The sequence below is a fragment of the Choloepus didactylus genome, chromosome 10 (assembly GCF_015220235.1).
Source record: "Choloepus didactylus isolate mChoDid1 chromosome 10, mChoDid1.pri, whole genome shotgun sequence".
Classification (NCBI taxonomy): Eukaryota; Metazoa; Chordata; class Mammalia; order Pilosa; family Megalonychidae; genus Choloepus; species Choloepus didactylus.
The window spans coordinates 11660742-11673749 of NC_051316.1; the positions used below are offsets into that span (position 1 = coordinate 11660742).

General features: G+C 35.9%; 1 protein-coding gene across 1 annotated transcript in view; it reads right to left on the reverse strand.

Annotated features, from left to right (window-relative positions):
* Positions 1-13008, reverse strand: part of LOC119504636 (centromere protein P) — a 304258-nt gene that overhangs the window by 280049 nt on the left and 11201 nt on the right. The window contains exon 2 of the mRNA XM_037796963.1: positions 8714-8895. Within this exon, the coding sequence (XP_037652891.1) occupies positions 8714-8895 (182 nt within the window). The remainder of the gene's footprint in view (positions 1-8713; positions 8896-13008) is intronic.

Here is a 13008-nt window from a genome sequence, read left to right on the forward strand (position 1 = left end):
GTGGCTCCCCAAGGTACCACAGCAAACACTTAACTCAGTTTGGGGCATATCTGGCTACAGCATGTTCCCTGGAGGCATCTATTAAAACATTCAGAAACATTATGATTTCCACTCCACTTTTTTGGAGGCAGATGGTTAAGGAAGTCATTGACTGCAGAGAGAATGGAACAGAAATGTCAGTCACCACATGCAATAAATTATTCACACTTGGCAAAATAGTTGAGAAAGACTGTAAATGGCTGGCTTCAGCCCTCAACAAGCAAAACCGGCAATCCTTGAGGAGTGATGAATCATATTTTCAGAGTTACCACATTATAATACTCTTAATGTCCAAAAGCAACAAAAATTACAAAACATATGCAGAAATATGAAAAAACTGCCAATTCACAGGAAAAAAAATGGACAGAAATTGTCCCTCAGGAAGCCCAGATATTGGAATCACCAGTCAAAGACATTAAGGCAACAGTTTTAAACATGATCAATGAGCTAAAGGAAACCATAGATGAAGAACTTCAAGAAATCAGAAAAATGATGTATGAACAAAATGAGAATATCAGTAAAGTGATAAAAATTATAAAAAGGAAGGAAACAAATTCTGGAGCTAAATAGTACAATAACTGAAATGAAAAATTCATTAGAAAAATTATTCATTAGAGCTGTACAACAGAAGCTTTGAGCAGGAAAAAGAAAGAGTCAATGAACTTAAAGATGAGACAAATGAAATTATCTTATCTAATCTGAGGAAAAGAAGGGAAAAAGAATGAAGAAAAATGAACATAGCTTTAGGAACCTGTGGAACTACATTAAACATACCAACATACACATGAAAAGAGTCCCAGAGGGAACTTTTGGGTCGTGGCTGAGAAGATGGCAGTGAACATATACTCGACATCAGTGACCAGTGATAACTAAGTCGACATGACATGCTGGCCTGGGTCAACAAGTCTCTGCAATTGGATTTCACAAAGAATGAACACTGGTGCTCAGGGGCTGCATTGACGACAAAATAATTACTGTGGACAACTTAGCAGAGGGTAAGTTTCAGGACAATTTTGAATTCACTCGGTGGTTTAAGAAAGTTTTTGATGCAAACTATGATGGAAAAGACTATGATCCTGTAGCAGCTAGACAAGGTTAAGACACAGCAGTGGCTCCTTCCCTTAGTGCTCTAGTTCTCAATAAACCAAAGAAACCTCTCAGTTCCAGCAGGCACAACCCCACCCACAGGGCTGGTGGCACCACTGCACATGGAAAATTGATGCACTGAGTGGTCCTCAACATGGTTTAGGCCCCCACCCAGTGCATAGACGAAGCTGGGGAGAACTGGCTTGAGGGTAAGAGGTGGCTTGGGAGCACCATCTGCTGGTAGATCAAGGAAAGGGCACTTCACCAAGCTGTAGCTCTGTCAAATTATAGATAATTGTTTAAATAAGCCTACATATCCTAAAAGAACCCTATCAAGATAAGCAAATGGCAAGAAATCAACAACAACAGATTATACAGCATATGAAGAAACCAGAAGATATGGATAACCCAAATGCCCAAATTAAGAAATGAGAGAAGACACAGAACTTGGAGCAATTAGAGAACTACTCACAAACACAATACTCACAAACACCAAGAAGGACATGAAGAAGACCCTAGAAGACATAAAAAAGAATTTGCAAGAGAAAATTTGATGGATTGAGCCCTCTACCACAGGATTTGCCCTTGGGAAGACTGTTGCTGCAAAGGAGAGGCTAGGCCTCCCTATAATTGTGCCTAAGAGCCTCCTCCCGAATGCCTCTTTGTTGCTCAGACGTGGCCCTCTCTCTCTACCTAAGCCAACTTGAAAGGTGAAATCACTGCCCTCCCCTCTACGTGGGATCAGACACCCAGGGGAGTGAATCTCCCTGGCAACGTGGAATATGACTCCCAGGGAGGAATGTAGACCAAGCATCGTGGGATGGAGAACATCTTCTTGACCAAAAGGGGGATGTGGAAGGAAATGAAATAAGCTTCAGTGGCAGAGAGATTCCAAAAGGAGCCGAGAGGTCACTCTGGTGGGCACTCTTAACGCACAATATAGACAACACTTTTTAGGTTCTAATGAATTGGGGTAGCTGGTGGTAGATACCTGAAACTATCAAACTACAACCCAGAAACCGTGAATCTTGAATACAATTGTATAAAAATGTAGCTTATGAGGGGTGACAATGGGATTGGGAAAGCCATAAGGACCACACTCCACTTTGTCTAGTTTATGGATGGATGAGTAGAAAAATAGGGGAAGGAAACAAACAAACAGACAAAGGCACCCAGTGTTCTTTTTTACTTTAATTGCTCTTTTTCACTTTATTATTTTTGTTATTTTTGTGGGTGTGGTAATGAAGGTGTCAGGAATTGATTTTGGTGATGAATGTACAACTATGTAATGGTACTATGAACAATCAAATGTATGATTTGTTTTGTATGACTGCGTGGTATATGAAAATATCGCAATAAAATGAATATTAAAAAAATAGTGGATCTTATGGAAATAAAAGATACTGCTGATCAAATTAAAAAGATTCTTGAGACTCATAACACCAGATTTGAAGAAATAGAGGAAAGAATGGGCGAACTCGAAGACAGTGTGTTGGAAAGTGAAAGCACAAAGGAACGAATAGTGAAAAAAATAAAAAAAATTGGAAATGGATCTCAGGGAAATGATGGACAACATGAAGTACACAATTACAAGAATCATTGGCGTTCCAGAAGGGGAACAGAAGGGTAAAGGACTAGGAAGAGTATTCAAAGAAATTGTTGGGGAAAACTTCCCAGCCCTTCTACTAAACGACCTAGATATGCAAATCAAAGATACCAAATGAACTCCAAATAGAATAAATCCAAATAAACCCACTCCAAGACATATTCTGATCAAATGCTGAAGAGAAGAAGAAAGTTCTGAAAGCAGCAAGAGAGGTGATTCACCACATACAAAGGAAACAACATAAGACTAAGTAGTGACTACTCAGCCGTCACCATGGTGGCGAGAAGGCACTGCTATGGCATATTTAAAATTCTGAAAGAGAATAATTTCAGATAAAATGGACTTAAATGTAAGAATGTCATAAGAGACAAAGAAAGACATTATATACTAATAAAAGGGACAATTCACCAAGAAGAAATAATAATCATAAATGTCTATGCACCCCATCAAGGTGTGCCAAAGTACATAAAACAAACATTGGCAAAACTGAAGGAAGCCATAGATGCTTCCACAATAATTGTGGGAGACTTCAACACATCATTCTCTCCTATACATAGATCAACCAGACAGAGCACGAATAAGGAAACTGAAAACCTAAACAATGTGATAAATGAATGTGACTTAACAGACATATATAGAGCACTACATCCCAAACCACCAGGATACATATTCTTCTCTAGAGCTCATGGAACTTTCTCGAGGACAGATCATATGCTGGGGTACAAAATAAGCCTCAAGAAATATAAAAAGATTGAAATTATTCAAAGCACATTCTCTGATCACAGTGAGATACAACTAGAAGTCAATAACTATCAAAGATCTAGAAAATACACAAATATCTGGAGATTAAACAACACACTTCTAAACGATCAGTGTATCAAAGAAAAAATTGCAAGAGAAACTGCTAAATATTTAGAGACAAATGAAAAGGAGAACACATATCAAAACTTATAGGATGGGGCAAAGGCAGTACTGAGGGGAAATTTATAGCTCTAAATGCATACATCAAAAAGGAAGAAAAGCTAAAATCAAAGAACTAATGCAACAACTGAAGAAGAGAGAAAATGAACAGCAAACTAATCCTAAACCAAGCAGAAAAAAAGAAATAACAAGGATTAAAGCAGAAATAAATGATACGGAGAAGAAAAAAACACTAGAGAGAATAAATAAAACCAAACGTTGGTTCTTTGAGATGATCAATAAAATTGACAAACCCCTAGTTAGACTGACCAAGTCAAAAAGAGAAGACCCAAATAAACAAAATAATAAATGAGAGAGGGGACATTACTGAGGATCCTGAAGAAATTAAAAAAATCATAAGAGGATACAATAAACAGCTATATGCCAACAAAGTAGATAATATAGAGGAAATGGATAATTTCCTAAAAACACATGAACAACCTAGACTGACCAGAGAAGAAACTGAAGACCTCAGCCAACCAGTCACAAGCAAAAAGATCCAGTCACTCATCAAAAAACTTCCTACAAATAAAAGTCCAGGGCCAGATGGCTTCACAGGGGAATTCTATCAAACTTCCCAAAAAGAACTGACATGAATTCTACTTAAACTCTTTCAAAAAATTGAAGAAAATGGAACACTACTCGGCTCATTTTATGAAGCTAACATCACTCTAATACCAAAACCTGATAAAGAGGCTACAAGAAAGGAAAACTACAGGCTAACCTCCCTAATGAAAACAGATGCAAAAATTCTCAACAAAATACTCGCAAATCGAATCCAAAGAACATATTAAAAAATTATACACCATGACCAAGTGGGGTTCATTCCAATCACACAAGACTGGTTCAACATAAGAAAATCAATCAATGTAATACAACACATTAACAAATCAAAAGGGAAAAATCAAATGATCATCTCAATAGATGATGAAAAAGCATTTGACAAAATCCAACATCCCTTTTTGATAAAAACCTTTTGGTAGGAATTGAAGGAAACTTCCTCAATATGATAAAGAGACTATATGAAAAACCAACAGCCAGCATAGTACTCAATGGTGAGAGACTGAAAGCCTTCCCTCTAAGATCAGGAACGAGACAAGGATGCCCGCTTTCATCACTGTTACCGAACATTGTGCTAGAAGTTCTAGCCAGAGCAATCCGGCAAGACAAAGAAATAAAAGGCATCCAAATTGGAAAGGAAGAAGTAAAACTGTCATTATTTGCAGATGATATGATCTTATATTTGGAAAACCCTGAGAATCAACAACACAGCTACTTGCACTAAGAAACAACTTTAGCAAAGTGGCGGGATACAAGATTAATGCACAAAAATCAATAATGTTCCTATACACTAGAAAAAACCTAATGGAAGAGTCACTCAAGAAAAAGATTCCATTCTCAATAGCAACTAAAAAAATCAAGTACCTAGGAATAAACTTAACCAAGGATGTAAAAGACCTCTACACAGAAAATAACACAACTTTACTAAAAGAAATAGCAGGGGACCTAAAGAGATGGAAAAATATTCCGTGTTCCTGGATAGGAAGGCTAAATGTCATTAAAGTGTCAATCTTACCCAAACTCATCTACAGATTCAATGCAATCCCAATCAAAATCCCAACAACCTACTTTTCAGAATTGAAAAACCCAGTTATCAAATTCATTTTGAAGGGAATGATGCCTTGAATTGCTAAAAGCATTCTAAAAAAGAAAAACAATGTGGGAGGACTTAAACTTCCTGACTTTGAAGCTTACTATAAAGCCACAGTAGTCAAAACTCCTAGAAGATAATGTAGGGAAAACATCTTCAAGACCTAGTATTAGGGGGTTGCTTCTTAGACCTTATACCCAAAGCACAAGCAATGAAAGAAAAAATAGATAAATGGGAACTCCTCAAACTTAAAAGCTTCTGTAACTCAAAGGAATTTGTCAAAAAGGCGAACAGGCAGCCAACTCAATGGGAAAAAATATTTGGAAACCATGTATGTGATAAAAGACTGATATCTTGCATATATAAAGAAATCCTACAACTCAATGACAATAGTACAAACAGCCCAATTATAAAATGGGCAAAAGATACGAAAAGACATTTCTCTGAAGAAGAAATACAAATGGCTAAAAAACACATGAAAAAATGTTCATCTTCACTAGCTATTAGGGAGATGCAAATCAAGACCACAATGAGATACCATCTCACACCAATTAGAATGGCTGCCATTAAACAAACAGAAACTACAAATGCTGGAGAGGATGTGGAGAAATTGTAACTCTTATTCATTGCTGATGGGACTGTATAATGGCAGACAGTCTCGCGTACGTTTCCTTAGAAAACTAGATATCAGGTTACCCTGCAATCCAGCAATTTCACTTCTTGGGATATACCCAGAAGATCTGAAAGCAGTGACACAAAGATATTTGCACACTGATGTTCATAGCAGCATTATTCCCAACTGCCAAGAGATGGAAACAATCCAAATGTCACTCAGCAGATGAGGGGATAAACAAAATGTGGTACATACACGATGGAATACTATGTGGCAGTAAGAAGGAACGAGGTCATGAAACATATGACAACATGGATGCACCTTGAAGACATAATGCTGAGTGAAGTAAGCCAGACACAGAAGGAGAGATATTGTATGTTACCAGTAATGTGAACTCTGTGAAAAATGTAAAATAAATGTTTTATGTTGTAGAATATAGGGGACCTAGAGATAAACAGTAACTAGTGAAACGGGAACGATGATCTAATAAGAACAGATAAGATATTGAGAGTAATCTTAATGATATGGGAATGCTCAGGAATGACTTTGGTTTGTTTTCTTGGGGTACGGCAGGAACATGTTGGAAGCAATGTAGTTATTTTAGGTTATTTGTTTTTCTTATTTCTTTGTTTTGTATTGTTTGAATTGTTCTGTTTTTGTTTTTTAATAATTTTTGGATAAAGTATTAAAAAAAGTGTTCCTACTCTAATCAAAAGCAAATATCCTAGCTTTCTGAATATTTATATTTAACTCTTGTTTCTAGCATTTCATTTTTGCAGTTTAGAAACTTGATACAGTGGGGGTAAAACTACTAGCTGGTCTAGCTCAGGTGAGAAGTAAAAAAGATCATTCACCAAACACAATGATTAACCTAATACAAGTTATATATCAGAAGAATGTTGTTTAAATATCTTTCCTAGCCTGTATATGTGAATTCTTTCATATCAGTAAAATTAGAAAAAGAAGCTGAAAAACTCTTGGTGTAAATCTCAATACTGGTCAAAAAATAGAAGTAGCAGACTGCAATTTGGTTTATTGGATGTGATGGGCACGCTGTAATAGAAAACCTGAAATGACGGTTGACTGAATAGGATAAAAAAAAAATTGTACAAAGTTTGCTGTAAGATATATAAAGACTTATTTTCTTTATTAAATTACTCCTATAAAAAACATTTATTTGCAAAACTGGTTTCCTGTGTCAGGTATTTGTGCAAACAGAGCTATTGTAAGCTATTCTTGTAATATCTAGCTATTTTGAAAAATTTGTATAATGAATTTGGGATATATGACCAACCAATACAATTGATGAAAAAAATTTATTACAAAGCTACAGTGGTTAAAAAAGCATGTTGTAGGCATAAAGACAGACTATAGACCAATGGAACTGAATTAAGAGTTCAGAAATAGACCCTCACATCCATGGTCAACTGATTTTTGACAAGGCTGCCAAGTCCACTCAATTGGAAAAAGAACAGTCTCTTCAACAAATTATGTTGGGAGAACTGGATGTCCATACGCAAAAGAATGAAGGAGGACCCATATCTCACACCATATACAAAAATTAACTCACAATGGATCAAAGACTAAATATAAGGGTCAGAACTATAAAACTCTTAGAAGAAAATGTAGGGAAACATCTTTAGGATCTTGTGTTAGGCAATGGTTTTTTTGACTCTACACACAAAGGACAAGCAACAAAAGAAAAATACATACAAATGGTATTCATCAAAATTTAAAACATTTGTTCCTCAAAGGACTTGATCATGAGAATGAAAAGATAACCTACTCAATGGTAGAAAATATTTGAAAACCACATATCTGAAAAGGGTTTATCTACATTACATTTTGCCTGACAGCATCAGCATTTATTCTTTTCCTCTTCAAAATATTTTTTCCTGTGCCATTACTTTTGCTAAATTGCTTCACTTTAGGAAATTCCCACAGCTACTTAGATTTCTGCCTTCAAAATAGTATCACCTGATATCTTTTATTCTTTATAATTATATTTTTTGCAAGTTTTATAAAAAATACAAACAATACTTTCATAGTCAGAAAAAAATTACTTCATATCCTGCGATACATCCCTGTCCAAAATCTCCCATTCTGGCCATAGGAGCTTTCTTAAGACTCCGTGCCCAATCTTCATCTTAAGATTTTTGATCTTGTAAAAATCTTACACCTGGCATAATCTCACTCCCCGTACTCTCTGTAGTCCATCTCTCCCTAAATCCTACCTTTTCATATTGATATGTAATTCAAGTTCCCCATGTGATGAACGACCCAAGAACTTCTGAGGGTCACTCTCCTGTCATTAGGACTATCTCAGTGGAAAAGTCAGGAAGTACTGCCAAAAGTCCAAACAAAGTTTCTGTTGAATTAGCTTCCTGTATCCTTTAGCGCATAGATCCCTGGCAATAAAATTTAGTCAAATGGGACCAGAGACCTTACTTCTGGCAAACTGCCCAGTTGCTGAAATATTTATCTGGACAATAGGTCAAGCTATTTAGGAGCAGAGCACTGCAGATGAGAAGGTAGGCAGCTTTCATCTTAGGGATGAACAACTTCTAAGACTTACAAATTAATGGTGCTGCTGTTCTTACAATCATTTTTCTCTATTACTTGACTATTAACTTTTCTGATGCCAGGGACTATGTCTCTTCTTAAATACCTACCTGAAGCAGCTTTTAAGAGTATCATGCAAACTGCAATGTTCAAATGCAACCCTCAGTACAATGTCAAGATGAAAATTAATGCTTACTCTTTTCTGTCATCTCAGTGCTTGTTAGGTCCTCTGTTTCCTTGGAGTAATTTCTTATATTGATGCCAGTAAGTGTACTTAGAAATGAAAGTTCAGATTCTAAATGTCCAAGTTGAAGTCTCAGATCTTGTGAAGACTCCCATCCTTTAGGATCTGACTGGTATATTTCTTGAACTGCTTTTCTAAAAAGCAAACGTCAGAAATAATTACTCAAAAAAGAAAACTACAAACAAATGCTTTATCTATACTCCTTTTACCCCAGATCATTCCTATTTTGTTCCCCTTATTCTCTGCTGATTAAAGTTATGTAAGAATTTTCTCAAACCAACGTGACTGCTACATTGTAAACTTTAATTTCAACTTAAAACAAATGTAACCAAATTATTGTACCATACTGTAGCACATTTCTACACATAAGAAACACTTTTAAGACAAATCATAACAGGAATACTGTGCCAAATTACAATCTCCCTTCTAACCCAGGAATTTCCAGCCTAAGTGTCTGATATTCCAAGACATCTTCAAATTATTCTAAAATATATCATGAAATTAAAGCATAAAATAAATTAGTTGATTTTAATTTCTTAATATCATAGGGCGTTTTACAGTAAGGAGACTTTTCAGGAAATCTAAGAATACAGGGGGCAAAAATTCCAAAGGAATAAGAAATAGCAAAGTCTTTTTTCAAAAACACTGTAACCAGACATTCTTCACTGAGAAAATATTTTCCCTTAAAAAGAGTCACACGTTAGCGAATAATTGTATTGGATAGTATTTTGCTTTTCGTTATCCTTTAATTCTCTTAAACTCCATGCTACATTCTACACTGTTGATTTCTCTTGGCATTTTAAAACATTCCTTACTTGGATTCAGTGGCATAGTTATTCTGATTCTCATTTTACATCTTGGATTCTCCACTGTCTCTGCTTCTTGCCTCCAACGTTAAAAAAAATCCTACTCAGGCCTCTGCTGTCCTACATGTGCATTCTCTCATTCCCAGCTGGTTAGTCTTACTTAGCCCCTCTATGCAAGTAACTCCTAAATTAGACTTCCAACTGTCTCTCTCTTCTTACTATAAGATAGATCTAGCTTGATATCCCACCAAATGCTTTCCCCCAATCAGCTTTACTCCAACTTTTCGTTTTTGTTAATATTAAAATCCTTCCCTTGTGTAAGTCTCTCTAGCAATGCAGGACAAGACTCCCAGGGATGAGTGTGGCCCAGGCATCGTGGGATTGAGAATGCCATATTGACCAAAAGGGGGAAAAGAAATGAAACACAATAAAGTTTCAGTGGCTGAGAGATCTCAGAGTTGAGAGGTCAATCTGGAGTTTATTCTTATGTATTACATAGATATTCCTTTTTAATTTCTAGTGTATTAGAATAGCTAGGAGGAAATACCTGAATCTGTCGAATGGTAATCCAATAGACTTGATTCTTGTTGATAAGTGTATAACTATATAGCTTTTATTGTGTGACTGTATGATAGTGAAAACCTTGTGACTGACACTCCCTTTACTCAGTGTATGGACAGATGAGTAATAAAATAATGACAAAAATATATATTAATAATAGGGGGGATAAGGGATATGGGATGGTTTGGGCATTCATTTTTATTTTTATCATTTTTATTTTTTTATTTTGGAGTAATGAAAATGTTCTAAAATTGATTATAGCAATGAATGCAGATCATTGTAGCAATGATGATACTGTGAGCCACTGATTTGTATGCTCTGGATGGATTATATGGTGTGTGAGTATATCTCAATAAAAATACATTAAAAAATCCTTCCCTTGATCTCTGAGGCTTCATATCATGGCAGTTATCCTTAGCTCTTTTATATTGTACACATTTGAATCTACTGTTATCCTTTCTGCTCCCTTTCATACTGATTCTTTCTCTTCTATTGCTAATTTTACAACATTAGCTTATACTCTTATGAGTTATACCATGTCTACAGGGAATACCCTAACTCAATATTCTTCACACTGGAAGACTACTGTAAAAACTTTTAAAAATTTTTGGTTTTAATGATAACTGAGAATTTTAATATAAGTACATTTTATATCGTCTGAGAAACCATCACACTCTTCTGCATTCGCCATCACGAGTCATGCCAAAAAAACCCACAAACTTTAAATACATAAGCTAATAAGAAAAGAAGAGAGGCAATCTTCATATATAAATGATAAGTTCCTTCCCAGTGAACACCAAATGATGAAAATTTTGATGTATTTCCAATGGAGCAAAGTCACAAGAGAACGAAGCCATCACATTAAAGGAGAGATATACAGAACTCAAAAAAAACCCTGAATATTCTCAGAAAAAAACACAATTTACTTTGAACAAGGTGTCAGATTATTTCAATTAATGATCTTCGTTGAATAGTTTTGGTTTTGTAGTTATATTTATTAATATTTGTAATTTTTTAGTGGCATAAAAATATTTTTTGTCAAAATTAGCAGTTAACAAGAATTTGGTTTTTCCTTTAAAAATGAATGTACATGTCACTTGAGTTTAAAACTCAATGATCGGAGGACTCTGGGAAGATGGTACAGTAGGAAGCTCCAGAAATCATTTCCTCCATCAAAATGACTATCAAACTGGCAGGAACTACTAACTATTTTGATACTCTGGTGTCTAGTGCAAAGCTGTGCAGCATCCAGGGAAGGGTTAGAGGAAGAGATTGTAAATTGCAGTAAATATCCCTGAATTTCAACTCCATCCCCAAATTGCATGGCAGGCAGCAGTGGGGACTGCAACCCAGGTTCCTGGTACAGCCTGCTGGTGCCAGAGTGGTTATAAGGACCTAGTCCTCCAAAATCTGGGAGGAAGGGAGTGGGGGTGGGGGTGGGGGTGTTGTGGTATGATCTCTGATCACTGCTTTTGAACAGCTACTGCAGGTTGCTGGTGGGCTAGATCTCAGGGTGGCCTCTATTATAATCATCCCCAAGCAAAAGTGGCAGGGAAGTCTAAAAGACACAGCACCTATTTTTTTTTTTTTTTTTCCTTTTCTCTTTCCATTCCCTATTTGTGAGCAAAAATGTTTTGGAAAAGTCACAAACTGATGGCTCTAGCCCTCAACAACAAAGCAGAACAAATCAAAAAGCCTAGCAATTCCAGAGGAATGGAAGAACTAGATTTCCAGAGTTCTAAGAAGATAATAGTCAGAATGTTCAGTTCTCAACAAAAATTATAATACATACAAAGAACCAGAAAAGTGTGACCCATTCACAGGAAAAAAAATATTTGCCAGAAACCATCCACAAAGAAGTGTATACTTCTGAATTATTAGTCAAAGATTTTGTCTTCAGTATTTTTAATGAGCTAAAGGAATCTATAAACAAGGAACTAAAGGAAATTAGGAATAAATTGTCTGAACAAAATAAAGAGATGGATAGTATAAAAAGGAACAAAACAGAAGTTTTGGAGCTGCTAAGTACAGTAATTGAAATGAAAACTCATGAGACAAATATAACAGCAGCTCTGAACAGGCAGAAGAAAGGATCACCAAACTTGAAGACAAGACCATTGAAATTAATCAGTGTGAGGAGCAGAAAGAAAAAATGAAGAGGAAAAATCAACAGAGCCTGAGGGACCTGTGGGACACCATCAAGTGTACCAACATACAAGTCATCAGAGTCTCAGAAAGACAAGAGAAGAGGAGCAGAAAAAGTATTTGAAGAAATAATGGTCAAAAACTTTCCACATGTGAAGAAAGATGTAAATATACACATCCAGGAAGCTCCATGAACCCCAAACAATACAGATTCTAAGAGATCTACACCATGACACATTACAGCAAAACTGTCAAAATCCAAACACAAACAGAGGATTTTGAAAACAGCAAAAGAGAAGTGACCTGTCACATACAAGGGATACCCAGTAATATTAACAGTGGATTTCCCATAAGAAACCATGGAGGCCAGAAGGATGGCATATTTAAAGTCCTCAACAACAACTGTCAACCAAGAATTCTATTTCCAGCAAAATCATATTCCAAAGATGAAGGAGAATTAAGACAGGTATAGATAAACAAAAGAAGAACTGCTCTACAAGAAATGCTAAAGGGAGTCCTTCAGGCTAAAAGAAAAAGAAAGTAGAAATGTGCTGTTTAAGTTTTCTCAAGACTACAGCTGGTTCTCAGAGTTAGGGAAGCAGCTGACTTGAATCTCAGTAAAGGGTAAAATACAGTAAGCTATTTGAAAGGAAATGTTTCTTGCTGAGATTTAAAAAATGGGTTTCTTAACCAGGCAGCTGTATACTATTTACTTTCTGAATGAATTGACATTTC